A 20,204-nucleotide genomic window follows, 5' to 3' on the forward strand; every position below is an offset into this window, starting at 1 on the left:
ATTTGCCAGCTGTATAATGTTGGGTGAATTACTTACCCCTCTGTGCCTCAATTTCTTCATCTGCAAAATGAAGCTAAGAATCATTCCCACCTCATAGGGTTATTACAAGGATTAAATTAATTAAGTATGTAGAACAGTGGCTGCTGCATAGTAAATTCTCGATAAATGTTAGCTGTTGTTATTTTCACTGGTATCTTCATAAAGATTAATGACCAGCTTCAACCTTTAAAGGTTCATATTTTCCACAAACGCCTTAAAAACACATGGGATCCCCCTGGGAGCTGGGGAGGGGAAGGTAGTCATCCCCATACCCTGTTTTAAGGCTGTAGTGGGGCTTTCCTTTATAAGGAAGACTTGAATCATAGGGAACCCTCCAAACCCATCCCCAGAGATAGAAATTCTGCCCATCTGCTTGTAGCAGCTGCCAAGAAAAGAACAAAGAGCATCATTTTCCATTGAGAAGAAATGGGAGTGGGAAGAACAAGACTATAATTGAATCATAACAATTCTAAAAAAATTAAAAATTGAAAAATTAACATCAGGACTCATCACAATAAGAGCCATGCTCTGGACCTGTTCTAAACCAGAGACATTCAGAGCTAATTGACAGTCAATGCTAAGAGGTGCAGCCTTTACTTTGCTGAGCATGAGCATGACCTTGGCTGCCATATGATCATCCTAGATGGTCCAATGGAGAAGGAAGCTCAGCAATCAAAGTAATTCCTATAAATGAGGAAACTAAAGCCCAGAGTGCTCAAATGACCTGCCCAAGGTCCCACAGCAAGTCAGCTCCCATGCCCGAGCACTTTTCTTTGAGCCACATTCAAAGGAAGCAGTCCCTCTGCTAAATACTGCCTGTATGAGGCATAAAGCCTATTTGGATTCAAAATCCATCTAGAGTCCGAAGATTCAAAGTCCGAGGAACTTTAGACATTACAGGCACTTGTAAGGATCCCTTTTCAACATCACCCCCGCTGCTTTGAAAGGCTAGGTCTTCTCACCATCACCCCAGCCACCACCTCCCCAACACCACATACAAAATTCCACTGAAAGAGAAAATCGTGGTGCCTTAAAAAACGAAATGGGGCTATACGACTGAGAGAAATACCCACGTCTACCTCACTGATCAAACTGCCATCTTGCAGTAAGAATCCTGGGCCATCAGCTGTGTTAAGAATCCAGAAACCAAGAGTCCAACTAGGCCAAGCTGGGAGAGAGTCCACAGGTGACACTCACACCTGCGGCTGATGTGGAGAAGAAAGAGGGAAGGGATGAACGATCCCAGAAGGCTTGTTGCCCAAGTCAGGATGAAGAGCAGAGTTTACAGATGGTCATCCCCAGGCCACATCCATCCCTGGACAAGGTTTGTTTGGCCTGCACAGTATATTTATTTTCATTTGAATTAGTTGCCAGTATTGGTAAGTTGGGAGCGTTTACATAAATACATGGATTTCTAGCTTCTCTTGAAAAATCAGAACACCCAGAATACTGGCCCCGCATCCTCACAGGACAACCACTGACTGGTACTAAATAGAGCTGCCCCTCTAAGCTGGGAATGTCACTCGGCCCCTGGTTTAGAGCCTCGGGACTGGAACGGATGAAGAAGGAAGGCTCCGTTCCATCCGGCATTGGGGTCAGCTCTAAGACAGTCACCTCCAACTGTCTCAGGCTGGATTCCAAGAACCTTCATGCAGGTTGTGCAACACCCCAGCATGTATTTGTCCTTAAGAAGCCACATAAACATGATGCTTTGTGTCCCAGGGAATCTTCCACAAGCCTAGCAGAACTGGTTCAGTGTTGCTTCACCCTATGTCAGTCATGGTTTCCCAGGCAGGATCCCCAGAAGGCAGCAGGAAGGCACACACTTCTGGTGGGGAAGGTGGAGACGGCCCTGTGGCCACCAGGGTAGCTACAGATCCAGCCACCCTTCCCTCCCTAGATGTCTGAAGTATTGGAATAGTGAGACGTTGCCTCCCGGGGAAGCAGGGGCTGGGAGAGGGAGCTATGGACCCTCTTACACAACATTTGCAAGACAGTTATTTAGAAGCTGCATCTGTTTGAATGCAGTGGGATCTTTATATGGAAAATAAAACTGTGTGCTGGGATGCCTCAGGCTTTGTGGGTGCGGAGCTGGGGGGTGGATGCAGCAACACAAGACTGTCCCGCACTTAGTTTATTTGCATTGCGCGGTCTGTTGCTAAAGACACCAAAGAGCTCTCACAGAAGAATGTGGTGAGGAGCCAGAGAGTGCTCCTGGGAGGAGCCCCAGAGAGGAGCACAGGAAAGGGCTATAGATCACAGAGGAAGCCTGCCGACAGGCAGCAAAACATACAGGCTGTGAGGCTCAGGAATGGATTGGGAATGCAGTAGGGATGGCTGTTTGCCCTTCCTTGTCTCTCTCCTCACAGATCCTCAGTTCTGTCCTGCCAGAGTCCTACTGGAGAGTGGCGGAAAGAAACATCCCTTCTCTTACCATCAGGGAACCTGGGCTCTACTCCCACCTCTAGCTCAAAATCATTGTTCCTGTGCACTCCCCATCTGGGCCTTAGTTTCTATACCTGTCACAGGAGAGAGCTAAGCTTTGAGGGCCGTAGGAGACCCCAGATGTGGCAGCACCTTAGAGGTACAGCCGGTGGAGCCACCGGGCCACCGTTATGGACTGGGACACCCAGGAGGCCCCTGAGGCTAGTCATGGCCCCAGCAACTAGCAGTCTGACCCTCCACACAGCACGGCTCTGGACACAAAGCATCAATTGAGCCATGATTTCCCTGGACACTCATTCAAGTACCCCTTCATAGCCTTCACCACATCTGTAATCACTGTGCTCTATTTGCTTCATATGTTTCTTTCAACTCACTTACTTTTTGACTTAGACTTATTTTATAAAGCAATATTAGTTCTTTACCATAAATGGGGGGGATAGTTCATAAAGTTCACACTCACTGGTTTCAAGTGCTAGTTATATTTTTCTAAAGTACATTAAAATAACTTCGTCACAAAACAGTTTTCCTCCTTGTATGACAGAAGATAGAAGTTGGGGCCCTGAAAATGATTTATGCTTGTCCCGCAAAGGCATTTTCTCATCGACATTAGTTGCCACTGTTTAAAGATATAGAGATTTCATATACACAAATGTACAAATACATGCACACACAAGTCCTAGTTTCTGGCTCCTCTTTAAGAACAGAAAAAAAATCTGGCTACCACCGGGCCCACATTCCTGGCAGCTTTCAGCTAGAGCCGAGAGGCAACTGCCCCTTCAATAGAGCTTGTGTTCCTAGTTTGCCACAGACCGACCTTCCCCTGTTGCCTTATGCCTGGGCCACTTCCCTTGCTACATCATCTGTCTGACCCCATATTGGCATTAAGGTTTGTGACCCCCACGGGCAACCTGAGGTATCTTTCAAACCACATGTATAACCTAGATTGAAAAATCTCAGGGCCTCCAGAGCCTGACCACCAGTTTGCTAGAGGCTCCTCTGCAGAGCAGGCTGACTGCTCCTTCACTGATCTCAGCAGAGCAGGCCTCACTCCATGTTAGGGATTTTGGAGACACAGGTAGGTGGAAAAGTCATGTTGCTTTGTGTCATGGAAATCTTTCAAAGAGCTGGCAGTAGGGGACTCAGAAAGCACAGGGAGCCACTCATAAGCCAGAAAAGAACCGGAGTGATGCCCCTCAGACCCACCACAATAATTGCTACCTCTCCAGCAATTCTGTACCTATGGTGGGCTATCCAGACTTCTCAGTGAAGGCCAGAGTCCCTCCCTGGATAAGGAGCCCCTCTAGAACAGAGACTAAGAGACCATATGCCTGATTCCCCTCTCTCTTCGTAGCACCTTGAAGGATGTCAGAGCCAAGGTAAAGGTTTGCTGAGAGAAGAAACAAAAAACAGGCTAATGGTTTATGAAATAGCAGGACTCAAAACACCAACACGGAAAATCACACAGTGATTCTGTGCATTTGAGTCATCACAGAAGGAACAATGTCAGGACCAGAGGGGATCTGGTCTGATCACCTCAGTTGCTGGGGGTGAGGGATCCCCTATGCCCAGACAGGCTCTGCACTGACAAGAGCAGGGCGTGGCCTTGGAGAAATGGGAGCTGTTCAGGTTTTCAGTCTGCTGGCTTCTTTTTTCTTTGTGGGGTTTAGAGAACAATCATTTCTGTCATCTCACAACGTCATCCTTGACTTTATGGGTTTCAAAGGAGTTGAGACAGCACCATCTATGGTAGAAAACTTTCCTTCAGGAATTCAGTTTTGAAGCCCTGAGAGCTCTGTTGGATGTATTCTGGACCAGACTGGAAAAAAGAAGTAGCTCCCAAGAAGATCCCCAGCCTGGTATTCATGGTATTTCTCTGGATCTTTCTCCCCACGGGTGAGATTCGGGGCAACTGGGGAGAGGGCAACCCCCTAACTCAACAGGATCTTAGCATCCTGGATGTCAATCTTGGAAATCACAGACCCACATCAGCACCACCAAGGTCCTGGGCTCTCAGAGAGAGGAAGAGCTTTGTCACGGTCACACTGAGTTTGTGGCAGAGCTGGCACAGGAGCTAAAATCTCCCAACTGCAAGTCCGGGCTCTGTTCCCCACACTCAATAGCTCAAACTCTGCGCAAACTAGAGGCTGGAATTTTCCTCCTGGGAAGCCCTGAGGTGGGCCAGTGCCAACCTTGAGGATGGGCTTGCAAGGAAGTGACATTTGTGAAGGCCTAACAGGACAATTCACTGTGCGGTGCTTCACATGCAGAGGCAAGTGGTGAAGGGAGTGATGGAAATGACTCTGGGCTCAGAAGAATCTGCAGCAGCCAGAGTGTTGGCATAGCCTCCCCTCCCTGGGCTTAGGACACCTGCCCAGTTTGGAGAGAAGAGAGGGTAATAGAGCGATGCATTCAGCCCTGTTAGCATCTCTCCTGTCTGATCACCCCTACGGGGACTTGGTGAAAGGAGAGACCAGATCTCCAGGAAAGGCACATGCAGAGCCCCCAGTATCCCCACCCCACCCAGACCCCTAGCCTCCCACAGGCACCAGCCCCTCACCTGTTGATGGAACTGACGCTGGGCACCGTGTCATTGTCACACACCCGTTCCGCCAGCAGCCGGTCCCTGATCTCCCAGGCAAACATGGTGGGATTTTGGCGTTTATACTCAGCGATTTTTTCCACCACTTTGGGTGTGGCAACCTTTGGTTTGGATCCTCCAATTACCCCAGGCTTGATGCTCCCCGTCTCATAATACCTAGGACCCAAGGAGAGAGGAGCTTAGCCATGAGAGACCTGGAAAATGGGTGTTGGTAACAAAATAATGGACTACTCTGTCCAGGAAATGTCCAGACCTGTGCTGTCCAGTACGTACCCACTAGCCATATGTGGCTTTTGAACATTTGAAACGTGGCTTGTTTGAATTGAGATGTGCTATAAGCGGCAAATACACACCAGGTTTTCAAAACTTAGTACAAAAAAAAGTAAAAATCTCATTAATGATTTTTCTATTGGTTACATATTGAAATGATCATCTTTTAATATATTGGGTTAAATAAAATATAGAATTAAAATTAATTGTACCTGTTTCTTTTTCCTTTTCTAATGTACTATACTACTAGAAAATTTTAAATGTCATGCATGGCTCACATTACATTTCTATTGGACAGCGCTGGTTGGAATGCTCTGCATTAATTAGTTAGTTAATTAATTAATTAATTAATTAATTCTGTCACATTTATCTACCATTGACAGTTTACAGAAATCTTTCAAGTTGGTTTTCCCCTTTGATCCCCACAACACTTCTAAAGCACATAATTTTGAATTTCTAATTTCTAAAGCACAAAATTCAGTTTTGAATGACTGAATGAGTGAACGAATAAACAAATAGGTCCCCATCTACAGATATAAACAGAGATCCACAGACGTTAAATGGCTTGCCCGGGGTCACTCAAGATCCAGTGGCCAAACTAGGACTGTGGCCCAGCCTCCTGAGCTACAATTTCCCAAGAAAGTTGCCCTGTGCCTTTAATTTGCCAGCTCTCCCATCCCCTAGCAGACTCATTCTGTGAAACTGTCCCTCAAAGTGCAACTTCTTTTTCCATAAGAGATAAACAATAACCCTGGTGTAAAATTAAAAAGAGTGTTGGATTCCAGAATTAACTAGAAATATGAGTTACGTATAAGTCAAAACCCAAGCAATCAGAAAAACAAACAAACAAACAAACAAAAACACCCAAACACAAGTCACTGCAGCTCTTCCAGGGACCTCCCCTGAGGTAAATCACTGTTTCTAAGGACATTTCCATGCTATCAGCTCTTCCTCGTTAATGCAAATAGGATGTCAGAGTTTTACAGTAAAACCGAGACCAGGGAAAAGAGTGCCATGAAAGAATATTTCAGGGGAAAAAAAGTACTTGATTCCTTTTCTGAATCTGAGCCTTCACTGGACGTCTCTCTCAACATTTACAGAGGAATTCTTGACTTCCTCTTGCAAAGATTATCTTGCAGTTGAAAAAAGTTTTTAATGAAAAAGACATTTTAGAAATTGCTGGGAAATTTTAAACCTAACAAGAGTTTATAATAGCTAAGGGAAAGCGGTGATTCTCCCATGTGATGGGTGGGAAAGGTAACCCAGAACAATGACTGGTTACGTTTAAAGAGATGCTTCTCAGCTTGGGTAAGTCTGATTAGGGCCAAGTTAGTGAACATTCTAGAAACAGATGAAATAATTTGGGACCAGTGATGTGGATGCGCAAATTCTGTTTTTCACTAAGAAGAGTGAGTCATGTACAAATTTGGACCATAAAGCAAAACTCAATCTGTGCTCTTTCATTCTCTAATTGCTAAAAATTTGTTATTAGTCACAAATAGGTTTTTAGAGATATCCAAGAACATACTTTTTTGCCAAAAGTCTAAAAAAAGTATCTAAATCAAAGCACACAGCAATCTCTGCAGATTCGGCAGATCCTTTCAACTTTACAATAGAAAAATATCTGTTACTATCAACACAACAACTCATTATTTAGTCACAGTGCCTTAAAGTTTACAGAGTCTTCCTTGAATTATCTTCATCCTCACACCAATCCTGAGAGGCCAGTATGGTTTTATAGAAGGGAAAACCGATGATCAGAAGATTAAGTACCTTGCCCAACTCCCTTCTGGAACTTAGAAGCAGTCCTGGGCTTTCAAATCTGACTCTGAATCCAGTGCTCTTTGCACTAGAACAAGCTGCTGCTTTAGTTGTAAAAATTAAAATAATACTAATACTAATAATAATGATCCCATGCAATTGTAGAGAGCTTTACTGTTTACTAGGCATTTCCATATGCATCTTGTCACTCATTCACTCACTTAATCAATAGTCACAGAGGGTCTGTTAGGACAGGCACTATCTTGGGGCGGGGGTTCAGACACACAGACAACCCTACGCTCAAATATGTTAGCTGAATGGGACTGCAGTATTCACGCAGAAACTCTGAGAGGGTAGCAGGATGAAACCTCACCCCCCAGCATTTGTCTTGCTTGTATGGCTGTGGATGGCAGTGCCCATGGCTCTCCATCCATCCCACCTGAACACGGCCAACCATAGGCAGCTATGGTCTTGACACAAGAGGTCTCTGTCTTCCTTTTGACTGACACATGGGCCAGGCACTTAGAAGGTAGCCCTGTCACTCCAGAAAACCCCAACTGGCAACTGTGTCAGACTAAATAACCACCCTTTCATCTCAGCAAAACAGCCACACAGCGCTTTGGCTTATACACAACAAGACGAACAATAGCCACTAACACACAGTGCAGTTCGGCGCAAAGAACATTAGTTTGCGAGTAAAGAGGTATAGGTGCCAGTCAGTGGCTCTGATACTAACTCGCTGTGTGACCTTGACCAACTCAACCTCTCTGGGCCTCAGTTATCCCATTTGTATAATAAGGGGAGGATGTTCGCCCTGCCTACCTTGCAGGGCTGTTGTGAAGACAGCAATGCAGAATGGTTAAGAAAAAGCTTTGTAAAACATAAAGAGCACGTGTTGCGGATTAAAATCCTCTGAGTGTTTACTACTGTGTAACATACCACACAGTTCCAAATGGCCTGAACCTCCCAGCCAGGCTCCAGTGAAAGAAGACAACAGCCCAGCTTTCTGGGTGGATTTAAATGGGTCTCACATGCCACCGGGCTGTGCCCCTCGAGCCCCTCCAGAGCCTTGAGCTCTGTGGACTGAAGGCCCATACTCCTGGCAGACCGCCACCTTCCCGAGATGACTCTGCCTGCCCCAGGGACTCTGCCTGCCTTGCCATGCCGCCTCTGAAAACCACAGCCACCACATACCACACGCTCTCGACAATCTGTCACCCTGTGTGCGCCCATCAAATTCTTCGGTGACCAAAAAAAAAAAAAAAAAATCAGTGGATGGAACAACCCCAGTTCAGAAATTCCCAGTCACACTGTTTTAGGGCTGAACTTGTTTCTTAAAAGGCAGTTCTAATTAGAGTGACATTTTGTCCACTGTGGTTCTTAGTTATGAAAATAATGAGCTATGAAATTCCAATTTATTGTTGACAACTTAAACGGCCAGGCACCGGAGCGGCGCGTAACTTCCGAGTGCCACTCTACCTAGTGACAAATCTATTCCGGGCCGCGGGAGGCTGCCGGCTGGGCTTGGGAGGGTCACTGTCTCTCTCCTTCAGTCCCCCAGGGAAGACGTGGAGGGCTCCCGGGCACCAGAACATGAGGACCCGGCATCTGGATGTCCCCTCTGAGAAGGGCTCAGCATCTTGCCCTGAGAAGATTTCAAATAGCAAGCAAAATGTCGGCTCAGCAAAGACATCTCAGCAAAAACAAAGGAAGGGCCTCTTTTTTCTCTCTCTCTCTACCTCTGTACAATGAGAAGGCTTCCCAAGAAGATATCTAAGATTCACTCGGAGATGGTCTAAAATATTTTTCTTTTCTCTCTCTATCTTGTCTTCATTTCTCTTTCTGTTTCTCTCTCGTTTTAAATCAGTCCATTTCTTTTCTGTTTTGTTTTTTCTTTCTCTTCTCTTTATCTCCCTCTCCTCTAGTTTTTTTCTTTTTCCTTCGACTTACACTCTCATCCTCCTGCCTAAAATCACCATCTAACAAGAACACCACGCTGATGTCCTGACCTTCTCCTTGAACTCGGGCTGGGGCTCGTTTGCTGCTGAGTGCTAAACAGGAGTGGAGCGCACAGCCTCCATGGCTAGGGTGACCTGGGGTGGGCAGGGGCATAAGGAATAAACAGGGGGATATGGTCTCTAAAGGGGTTGCCATACCCCTGGCCCTGAAACCTCTTCTCTCGGCCTCCAGTGAGTCTCCTCAAGGTTAAATACTGTTGTTCCCTCCATCTGAGAGGACGTCTTAAATTCCAGCCGATGGAAGGGAAAGAGTAAGCAGGAAATCACGATGGCACTGACATACTTCAAAATATTTATTTTCTATTCAGGCGCCTGTTCTCAAACCATAACGCAAGCTACAGGCCAAAGGTTATTTTCTGACCTGGTAAGAGAAATCCTGAGAGAGCATTGACAGCTAAATCCGAGAATGTTCCTGGCTGCCAGGGCAGACCTATAACAACTTCACATGCCTGGAAACACACTTGCGGCTTGGTTTGGGAGTACAGCGAGATGCAGATGGTCTCGGAGTTCTTAAGGCCTCTTCCCAGCCTGAGTGCTGGCTGACTGGCTAGATGGACCTGAGTCAGTCACTTCGCCCTCTAGATTTGTCTCCTCATCTCAAAACACGCTTCCCTGGACCATCTCACCCGAGAAAATAAACAGGTGCATTAAGAGGCTGCAGAGCCCTCTGGGAGAATTGGCATTGTTAGTATTTTGCTTGCAGCAAATCACCGGGTCAAGTGGCACCTTTCAAATGTCAGATTTGAGAGTTAGTGTTTGTTTGGGGTTTTTTTTTTCCCTTCTCTAATTTCATATATATTTAGGATGCCTGTCACTATGAAGGAAACAAAACATACAGAAGGAAAACACTACAGCCCAAAATAATAAGGTAGATGATAACCCAAAACTGAAAATGACAGCTGACTTTTAAAAATGGAATGTGCTTTTTGAAAACATTAAAATGAAACATTGAAGTCTGGTTATGTGATTTTATAACTTGTAGATTTTCCACTCAGCCCTGCTAAGGCCCTGAGCTCACCAAAGATGTGTAGGGGAAATTCCTAAGAACCTCTTACTCCTGGGTTCTTTGGAATAATTCACCAGGCTTTCAGAAAACATGTCACCCTCTTATCTGAGTCACCCCATTCCACAACAGGGGTTTCCTGGGGCTACTTTGAACTGAATGGCCTCAAAAGGGCTTTGCAAACTCCAAAGTGCTATGCATGTGAGAGAAGTGCCACCATGATTCTCACTATGACACTGCCACATTGGACAGCTTCTGGGTCATGTTTTAGGTCATTATTTGAAAAATCAAGGGAAGCCTGAAGCGCCTGCCTTTACCTGCCGAGGATTTTGCTGACACAACCATGGCTGACTCGAAGCTGCCTGGAGATGTCGCAGGGCCTGACACCTTGATGAGCAAGTTCCACTATCCTTTGGCGGACTACATCCGGGAGTGGCCGTCCATTCACAAAAACCCCCCCAAGCTGATTCACTCCTCCATGTCCTGAAACAGATCAGAAACAAAAGGCAAGGGAAAGGGTGGTTAGAACCAGTCACACAGGAGTAGAAACACTGCTTTGAGCACCCAGAGTCCCTCTGATCAGAAATGGCTGCGGGCTGGCTATCTTGAGCCTGGGGTCTGATCATGCAGGCTACATGAACACCTCAGATTGTTTTTTAAAATTAACCTTAGCCTTTGTCCATCTTCAGCCAGTCAATTGGGCTATTGATAGCAAGCATCTCCATACTATGTTTCCTTTAGTTACTAGCATTTTCTTTATAATTTTTTTTAACAGTGGAATATATGAAGACCTCAAACTATACCAGGGACAGAACTTATCATATACATGATGCTGAGGTCTAAGATAGATCCTAGGGAGAAAATACATTTCAAAATGCATAAAATTTAAAGAGATTTTAAAAAATGAAACTCTTTCCTTTTAACAAATATCTTTAAAAGTGAAAAGGACTGCTCTAAAAAGCTAGATCTCGGGGGGCGGGGGGGGGAAATATTTTTTAAATCAGCAATCTGATTCAAGGGCTAAGGACTTTAAAAAACATTTTTTTAGTAGTATCTGCAGATTACTGAGACAAAACCCAACCATTGCCATGATAAAAACCCTTTCTTTAAGAAGGTGCAACTCATACCTCAATAAAGATGGGGGAAAAAATAAACAAACAAAAAAGGTGAGGCTGACATGCAGACTTGACCACTGTACCCTCTTAGAGCACACAAAAGAAATGGGTCAAAGGATCACATTTCACTCTAGTGTATCAGGATTTGTTATAAAGGAGTTTCCCTGGAATTTTTGGAGTGTTTTGCAATCAACAAGCAGCTTTAAGTTGGTTCAGGGGAAATAAAGAAGCCGGAGAAGGCTTCTGAGTCCCAGGTTTTACAAGGGCTCTGGGATGGATTTTAAGTAAAAAGAGCTCCGGAAAGTATCGCCTGCACCCAATAAGCTCCCTTCTCTTACATCAAGTCCATCTGGAGGGAAACAGGGATCTAAGTAAATGAAGAGCCAAACCAGTAAACACAGAGTGATCCAGTGTAGCAACATCATTGACCTTGTAGCTGTTAATCAGCCACTAACTGACATCGCTGAGGACAGTCAAAAGCCAGAAGCCAAGTCCAAGCATTCACCAATGCTGCTGGCAGCTCAGAGGCCAAGGAGGGGGAAATCTTCTCCTAAACTGGGACTTGCCAGGGACTTGACTGTACCAGGGAAGCCAGGGCATCTCAGAGGTCACACACACACACACACACACACACACACACACACACACTCCAACTCTAAAACATAAAATAGCCACCTCATCTCAGCTATTCCCCCCCAGCACTCAACTACTATCCAGGTTCATGCACAGTATCTGAAATAGAGGGGGAAACACTACCCATAACATAACCTATTTCTTAAAAACTGCCAAAGCTATTCACTGAAGTTTACCATGAGAGTCCAAATTGAATATTTCCCCAAATTTTCAAATTCAGGCTGATTTCAAGGGGAAAAAAAACCATTTTATAGGTGACGACAGTACTTAATTCTAGTTCTAAGCTGAATTTCTTTTTTGATTTTCAAAATGAGCTTTAAACAGTTTTAATTGTTCTAAAACACTCCAGACATAAGAAAAAGGAAAACCATCTCGAATAGAATTTTATAGTTAAGAACACAACTGCATAGTTCATCTAAAACAAAAAGACTACAGCCACCCCTAGTCAAGGGGCTTAAGAAAGCTTTGTTCTGGGGTTGGGGGCTCCTAATAAAAAAGAGTTGTATGGATCTTTCAATAATAAGCTGGATTTAAGAGGCAAGTAAATTGAAAATTGGTACAAGCTTATCTGAGAGGACAAAAAGGAAGCTAAAAGCACCTAGCACACTTTTGAGATAACCTATTAGTCAGGCATTGGAGCCATCTGTAATGGCCTGTTCCCTATACTACTGGCAATTTAAATTTTCTGCCCAAAACACAGTGGCAAACTTCAGAGGCCTTAACTTCCAAAAGCAGTCCTGCAGGACATGTGTGAGCTTTGGGGACTGTTTGTGTCATGGAAAAAAACCTAAGGGTCAGACACTCTAGGTGACAGCAGGTCCCCATACCCTCTAGTCTTGACCTCAAAGGCCAGGCTACCAATGCTCTTGCAGAGTCTGATCCACATATCCACAGCTGACACCAGACCCAGGATGACCTGGGGGCCCCCTATGTCCCTCAACTTCCTGGAAAGGCCCCCAAACCCACTTGGCCCTCTGCCTCTCTCCCAGTCCTATCTATTAGAGCATGTCAAGGGTGGTGGGTTGGTGATTTAAAACTGAAGTCTGAGAAGGCAATGTCTCTCACGTACCCCAAGACTGGAAAGAAGTGAAACCAGAAACCCGAGAGAAGGGAGGCAAGAGGACAGGGAAAGAAATCAGGAAAAGAGATGTGAGGGCAAGTGTACAAAGAGCGGGAACTCAATGAAATGAGACACACAGCAAGGAGAGAGAGCCTGGAAGGGAAGCCTCAGGTTAGAAATGAAGAGGAGGAGAAAAAGGAATGGATTGGCCAGAACGGGGAGAAGAGAAAGGAAAGAAAGGTAAATGTGGTGTACAGTGGGAGGCAAGAGGAGAGAAGAGAAAAACGGAGGAAGCCCAGCATGGGGGCATTTGGAAGACAGGGGACATCTGTGGAGGGGGACCTTTGTTTTCTGGGACCCCAGCTCCGACCCTGCACTTCTTCAGAGAAGCCAAGTCCCATCCTCTACTTCCTATGGACTCCAGCTGAGTGAGGGTTCATTATGTGGGAGGTGCTGGGGGGAGACATGGACTCAGCTACACTTTTCAGGGTCAAGTAGAATTTACAGAGACTGACACAGAGACAGATGCAAACAAATCAAGGCAAAGACCAGGAAACAGACACGCAGATACAAGAGAAACACAGCCCCGCCTCCACAGGGCAAACAGAGCAGGGTTTGGAGGAGGGGAGGGCAGGGGAGAAGGGTTGAATTGCAGATGCCCCTGGGGCCTTTGTGGCTCTGGTCTGGAAGGGGCTGGACTCCACAGATGCTCCTCAGGCCCTGATAAGGACATGCTGCCCACCAGGGCCCCCCCTGTCCACAGCCCCAAAGACCACACCTGGGCATAGCGTCTTGGGGAAAGGGTCTGTGCTAACTCAGTGGTAGATTCAACTCCAGGATCCACAGGGTCATTGAAGTTCCCCCTATTGACATCAGAGAGGATGACTGAAGGGACACACAAACATGCAAACAGGAACACAGGAAAGGCAGGGATGAAATCTCCTTAATGGACTCGGACAGACAGGTGCCGGCACATATGGACAGTGGGGCCATGGATACAGACATAGTTAAACCAGACAGATAGTGCCTTGCACTTGTGTGCAGCCACCCAGAGGTCCACTGCCCACTCTCTGGAATCTGAGTCCCTCTCTCTCCCCTTCTGTGAATCCTCAAAAGACTGCCTCCAGCTTTGTCCATGTGAACTTCCTGTCAGTCCTTTTGTCTGTCTGACCTCGAGATCATACTCTGCAAAATAGGTGTAGCTGAAAGTTTAGAAGACAGTCAGGGAGGAGACTGGGTATAAAGGTGCTTAATAACTGGTAACTATAGCTGGGGGTGGAGGCAACAGAACTCAGAAGCCCATATCCTGGCGATGCCTGCCCCTCCCCCTACACCACCTCCCCACAGAAGCCACCCTCTAGTGGGGGAGAGGGGAAAGGAGCTGGAGGAAGAAACTGACCAGGGCCAAGAAGGAAGATGAGAAGGTGGGACATGTAGGTTAGTAGGTGAGTCCCTACTAACCAGGCAACTTCTCAGGATCTACTGTGCACCCCTCCACTCAATCTCCAACAAATTGGGGCCTGCATTGTGCAAGCAAATAGCTTTGGGCGTCAGAACCAAGGGCACTTCCAGAGAAGGCAGCTCTGGAAGCTAGGCAGGCCGGGGCCAAGCCCCCACCATGCTGCAAGGGAAATTGAAAACGGAAGGAGGGAGTACTTCTCAAGGAGGGGGCAGATGAGAGCTGGGACAAGGAGGGACAGAGACAGGCATTAGCGGTTGGCTAACCCGCACCTGGAAGGAGCTGCCTTCTTCAGCCTCATGCACAGTCATGGGACCACCAGTTCTGATGTGACCTCCCCAAGGGCTGGGGCACAACCTCTGGGCCACCAGGCTCTGTGCAGCAGGAAGCAGTGAGCGGATCCCTGCAGGCGAGGATAGAAGCGCAAGGGCAGCCCTCCTCATTTTGTCCTCAAATCGCTCCTTGACTAAGCTAAGGGCTTGGTCACCTCTCAGAGTACTGACCCCAACTCCTTTGCTTTCTGGCTCACTCTGCGAGATCAGAGCCTCCCCTGAGCCGGGCTAAGTCTGCACAGGAGACGGCTGCTGGGGGCGCTGGGGTCACCACGGACTGGAAACCGTTTTGGCATAGGCCCCTAACGGTGAGGAATCGTTTGGGCTGGAATCCGAGAAATCGGCTTCTCTCCACAAATCTCTCCACTGCTTTGGTGGATGATCTCGGACTCGTGAAACTGACACAAAGAGAAACTGACTTGCCCGCAGCCAGCCCAGCAGCTTAGATCAGCATTTCCCTGCCTACCAGGCCGTTCGGCCCTCCGGGGCAGAAAACGGACATATTCGCCAGGGGAGCTCGCCTTCTCTCCAGCCGGGTCTCTGCTGCCTTTGTTAAATAGGGGATCCAAGGCTAAGTAAGCAGGATCCTGGGCTGTCTGAAGCTTTGGGGAGGGCTCCCAGCGCAGAAGCAATTCCCTGACCGGAGGTCCGTGGGGGCCCGAGCTGGGCACCCGGCTGGATGCCGCCGAAGCCTGGCGCCTTGCTCCAGCCCAGCTGTGCAGCGCTCAGAAGGAAAATACGATTCGTTCCACTTGGAATTTCCTCGAAATCTCCGAATCTAATCCGGCGTTAACTCACCGTGAGAGGACCGCTCATCTCACAGGAGGGTGTACTAATGGGTGAACCGGCGGATCCCGACGGGTCAGGCAGCCGGCCAGCCTCGCCTGCGCCCAAAATGACCCTTCCCGTCTCCTACACACGCGGTGTCTTTCAGAAGGCGAGGGTGCCTGTATGGTGACTAATTGGCTTCTTCTTCTTGATTTTTTTTTTTTTTTTTTTAAGGGGAGAAGCCATCATGAGGCAAGCGTCCTGCAGAGGACTTGATAGTGTCTTTAAGGGTCTCTGTATGAACTGGAGGCTTCTAAGCAGAAGCTCAGCTCAGGGACGGCTACTTCGTTGATTTTTCAAATCCCACTCCTCAACTCCAGGATGCCTTTGGAGCTCTGGACCTGGTGTCCTCGCTTAGCTCTCAACCTCTTCCTCCACACATACAAGCACACAGGCACTTTTGGGGCCCCACTTTCCCTCCAAGCCCCAGTTTTGATCAGCCCCACCGCTGAAAAAGGCGCCATCGGGATCCGGGTGTGGGGCGCTGTCTGAGACTCAGAATGACCTCTCCCTACAACTTCGTGCCCTCCAACTGGCCCGGCCCAAAGCCCTCTCCGGGTCCGAGTCAGGAATCTCCCGGCACGCTGAGATGTTGCTGCCGGAGCCCCGGAAAGACTGCAGCTCGCTGCCTACACTACCGGTTGCTGGAGGCGGGATTCCCGGTGCCAGGTGCTCCGGCCTGGTCGACCAGGAGTTTTGCTCCACATCCCCTGCCTGGAAGCCCTGCACTTTGCAAACTTGACTGCGCGGCCACAAAAGTCCTGGGTCCTCCCGTCCTTAGTACCTGCCCCGCGGTCCGGCACCCCCAACCCCGTCCCGGCGGGAGAGTGAGAGAAGCGAGCTCGCCGCCTACTTACTATGCATGGATGCAAACGGGTCGTGCTTACAGTGTATTTCCATCGGGGCGCTCCAGACTGCAGGCCGGCCCACGCTGCCGCCTCCCGGCGCCAAGGGGCTGCCCAGCGAGGCTACGGAGCCGCGCCGCCAGGCCGGGAACTGTGCGAGCTGGGCTCAGAAAGCACTGCTGGAGCTTCTGTTCCTCTCTCAGACCCGCTCCGCCGGAGATCGCCGAGAGCTGCGCCTAGAGGCGGGAAACGGCGCTAGTACAGTCCGGCTGGGAGCAGTGCGCCCAACTCCTGGTGGCTTCCCTCCCGGGCTGGCTCAGGCGTCGGCTCCGCACCCGGCCCGGGGTAGCTGCGGCCAAGGCGCCCGCAGCTTCGGGGGCATAGTTTAGGGGCCCGCCTCCGGGACGGCCTGGAGCCCCCCCGCCTCCTGTAGGAGCGGCTCTAAGGAGGCCTGTGGGACACACAGCCCTTGGCTTCACTCGGGGGGCAGCGAGGCCCGCGGGCTGCCAGGCTGGTTCCGCGGCCTCGCTGCCTCTGGAGTCTCTCCTCGATCCCTCGGTCTCCACAGGATCCTTTCCCTTTCTGCTTCTTTGAGTCTCTGGGGCTCGGACTTGCCGCTTCAGCTCTTCTCCACCCGGCTCTCCGACGTCTCGGACGAAGTTGCAAAGAACTTCCTCTCTGGCGGCGCTGGGGTCCTGGCGGGTTCTGAGACGCTTACGCCACTGAGGTTGGGGCCAAGACTCTGGAGTCCCCGGGAGCCTGCAGCCCTCACACCCTGGGACCCACTGCCTTCAAAGTTCCCGCGGCCCTCGCTGCTCCCTCATCGCCGGGACCAGGAATGGGGACAACAGCGACGATCTCCTCCTCGCCTGAGTATCTGCCTCGCACCCACCAACTCTTCGAGCTTCCGCTGCCTTCTCTCGGGGGTCTGGTTCGACTGTCTTTCAGTTGCCTCTTCCGGGACGGCCGCCACGCCTGCCCCAGGCGTAGAGCGAGGGACAGAGAAGAGAGCGAAAGGTCCCCTAGACCAAGGCCGCCGGGACTGCCGGTGCAGAGATGCAGCCTCTATCTGCTTTGACTCCCAGCGTTGCCGCCGCAGCCGCAGCCGCCGCCGCCGGCGCTAGCCCTCCGCCTGTTCGGCGCGCACAGTGCGCCACCGCGCCGCCCCGGAGCCGCTTTCAGGACCCGCTGCGTGTGGACAGCGCCGCCCGGGGCTCAGCCTCCCTCCGGGCGGGGGCGGGGGCGGGGCGGGGGCTAACCTGCCAATCACGCTTCATCAAGCCAGTCAGAGCGGTGGCAGCCGGCTCTGACCCGAGACACCGCCCCATTGGCTGAGCAACCGGCGGGCTCCGCCTGATTAGCCGATACCTGGGCAATGGGAGAGAATGGGGGGCGGGGCCCAGGCGGCGGCGCCACGTTCATTGACAAACGCGCGGGGCGAAGGCCTAGTGGAGCGCGGACTGGGGGAGGGGGAAGGGGATCAACACAGTGCCTGGAGAGTCCAGCTGCAGGTCCAGCAGGAGCCTGGCCTCCTCTCCGCGGCATTGGGACCCAGGGATGCCCTGAGGGATTAAGGGCAGCCGAGGCGGGGATGGAGGGTGGGGAGTGAGGGTGGGGAAACAGTCTCCAGAAAACGCGCGCGCGCGCGCACACACACACACACACGCGCGCGCGCACACACACACACACACACACAACGGATGTTGGAGGAAAACAAGGAGCTCAATAGAGGTCAGGCTTTCAATCTAAGCACCATCAGACTCGCGATGGAAACGTAGTGTGTGCACATCTGCTCCGTTCTGACCTCAGTTTCCTCATCTGTAAAATGGACAGAGTTGATTTACCTAGTTTTTAATGAAGGCTCCTTCCAGCGGAAATATTTCATAGTTTTATCAAGCGCCTACTAAGCTGACGCTGCCGCCTCCTTGTCCACCGTCCTCCCCTGCTCTAACTCAAGGGCCCCCAATTCTGAGCTAACCGTAGGCAGAGACATAGAAGGGGAAAATCTCACAGTCCTTTAAAGTTAGTAACCAGGGTGCTCCTGGGGGAGAGGTCTATCTGAGGCTTTGGACCAGGTTGCCCAAGCACTGAGCCGTGAGCCCCTCTTTCCAGCCTCAGACCAGGAGCTGTCAGACGCTTTGGGGGCTAGTGATATGCGCAGCTGAAGGCTTCTGTCTGCAGGGGCAATTCTGCATCCGGAGCAAGGCCTCTTGGGAACTGAATGAATCCAGTCCCGTCCAGTGCTAATGAGAGTCCCTGAAGCGGGCGGGCGCATTCAATCTGCAAGGGCCACGCAGAGCTGCGCTAAGGGTGCTACTGTGCTGCAGCTCTGTCGTCGAGAAAACCCGACTTTTCCTCTCCTGGGTAAGTTCTTGTCGCTTTTAAGACAAAATGAGTGGATTTCTAGCAGGACTCTTTTGGTCCAGAAGGGCAGGGTCTTTGGCCAAAGAGACTCAGTTTCTCAGGCGTGTCAGGCTCTGGGACCACAATCAAAGGAACTGTACGACAGCCATTCTACACCCAGGAGGCAATAGTTCTGTGAGCGCCTATGTGCGCCCGAGCCCAGCCCTGGAATAGTAACTGAAGACTCCCCTGTCCCAGCAGCTCATGGGAGTTGTCCAAGACCCACCGTTTCGAATTCATAAGTGATGATCTTCTAATATTAAACATAAATCCACCAAAGCAAGGGCTCTGAGATGCCTGCTCTGGACCTGGGCTTGTAAGGAGGACAGAGCACGGGTTGACCCTGGGAGGACTCCCAGGTTATTCTCTACTTCAGTCTCCCTTCTCTCTACCTCTGTCCAATTTCTCACACTCCTACATGGGATCAGCCCTCGGATCCATCTTCTGTTCCTGCCCCAGATCCAGCTGCCCCTGAACGGTAGATAAGTTTCCGGCAGTGACACCGTCCCCACCCCCTCCAGGGCAGAGCTGCTGAAAACAGACCCAGGAAGTCCTCTGGGGGCCCAGGAGGCTGCGTATGCACTGGGGTGGGGTGGCAGTAGGTGTTATCTCTCCTTTGTCTGGAACCCCACCTGTCCCAATCTTCGACCACACTCCCCTCGCCCTGGAGCAGGAGGATCGCAACGTTGCAGAGGGACCAGGATGGTTGGGGTTCCCGCGTTCGTTCCAGCCGGTGGCGCTCGATGGATCAAAAGTGGACTAAGAATTCGACGTGGCGGCTCTGCGTTCCCACCGGAGAGGCGGGAGTATGGGGACGCTCAGAGGGTCGCAGCCAGTGACACCTCCACCTCCAGCCCCGCTCTAGTTCAGGCCTGGAAACTCAGATTCTAAAGTCTTAGAGCTAAAAGGGCCCTGAGGCTAGGCCTTCCCCATTTTACAGATATGAAACCTGAGGCCAAGACAGGAGGCTACCTGTCCAAGGTCACAGAGCAAGTCCGGGGTAGAGGAAAGGCTGTGAACCGGAAACCTCTTTCTCAGAAGGGTTTCTCCAGAGCCACTCTTGGGATGACGGGGCGGTTTTTTTTGGGGGGGGGGGGTGGAGGGGAAACCCAGCCAGGGTATGTCCATACACACCGATTTTCCTTCCGATACCAGTGCGGCTTGGACCGAATCCCCCCAAAGCGCTGCCAGGGTTGAATGGAACCACATATATTACTTGAACTGGAATAGGTCGGCTTCCCATTTCACACAGAAGGCTTTCGCCTTCAGGACGGTGTTGGGCAGCCTAACCTGGGCGGCGAGAGCAGCCCCCTTTCTCACCTTGTGGTGCGCAGGGCAGAGGGTATTTCCCTTTGGATATAGGATTATTCACAGCCGCCTGAGCGGGCCGGCCT

General features: G+C 49.8%; 1 protein-coding gene across 1 annotated transcript in view; it reads right to left on the minus strand.

Annotated features, from left to right (window-relative positions):
• PAX5 (paired box 5) overlaps positions 1–16,462 on the minus strand; it is a 176,340-nt gene extending 159,878 nt beyond the window's left edge. The window contains exons 1-3 of the mRNA XM_059926497.1: positions 16,420–16,462; positions 10,453–10,618; positions 5,042–5,239 (exon numbers count right to left, since the gene is read on the minus strand). Of these exons, the coding sequence (XP_059782480.1) occupies positions 5,042–5,239; positions 10,453–10,618; positions 16,420–16,462 (407 nt within the window). The remainder of the gene's footprint in view (positions 1–5,041; positions 5,240–10,452; positions 10,619–16,419) is intronic.
• Between the last annotated feature and the right edge of the window lie 3,742 nt (positions 16,463–20,204).

This window comes from Balaenoptera ricei, chromosome 6 (genome assembly GCF_028023285.1).
Source record: "Balaenoptera ricei isolate mBalRic1 chromosome 6, mBalRic1.hap2, whole genome shotgun sequence".
NCBI lineage: Eukaryota > Metazoa > Chordata > Mammalia > Artiodactyla > Balaenopteridae > Balaenoptera > Balaenoptera ricei.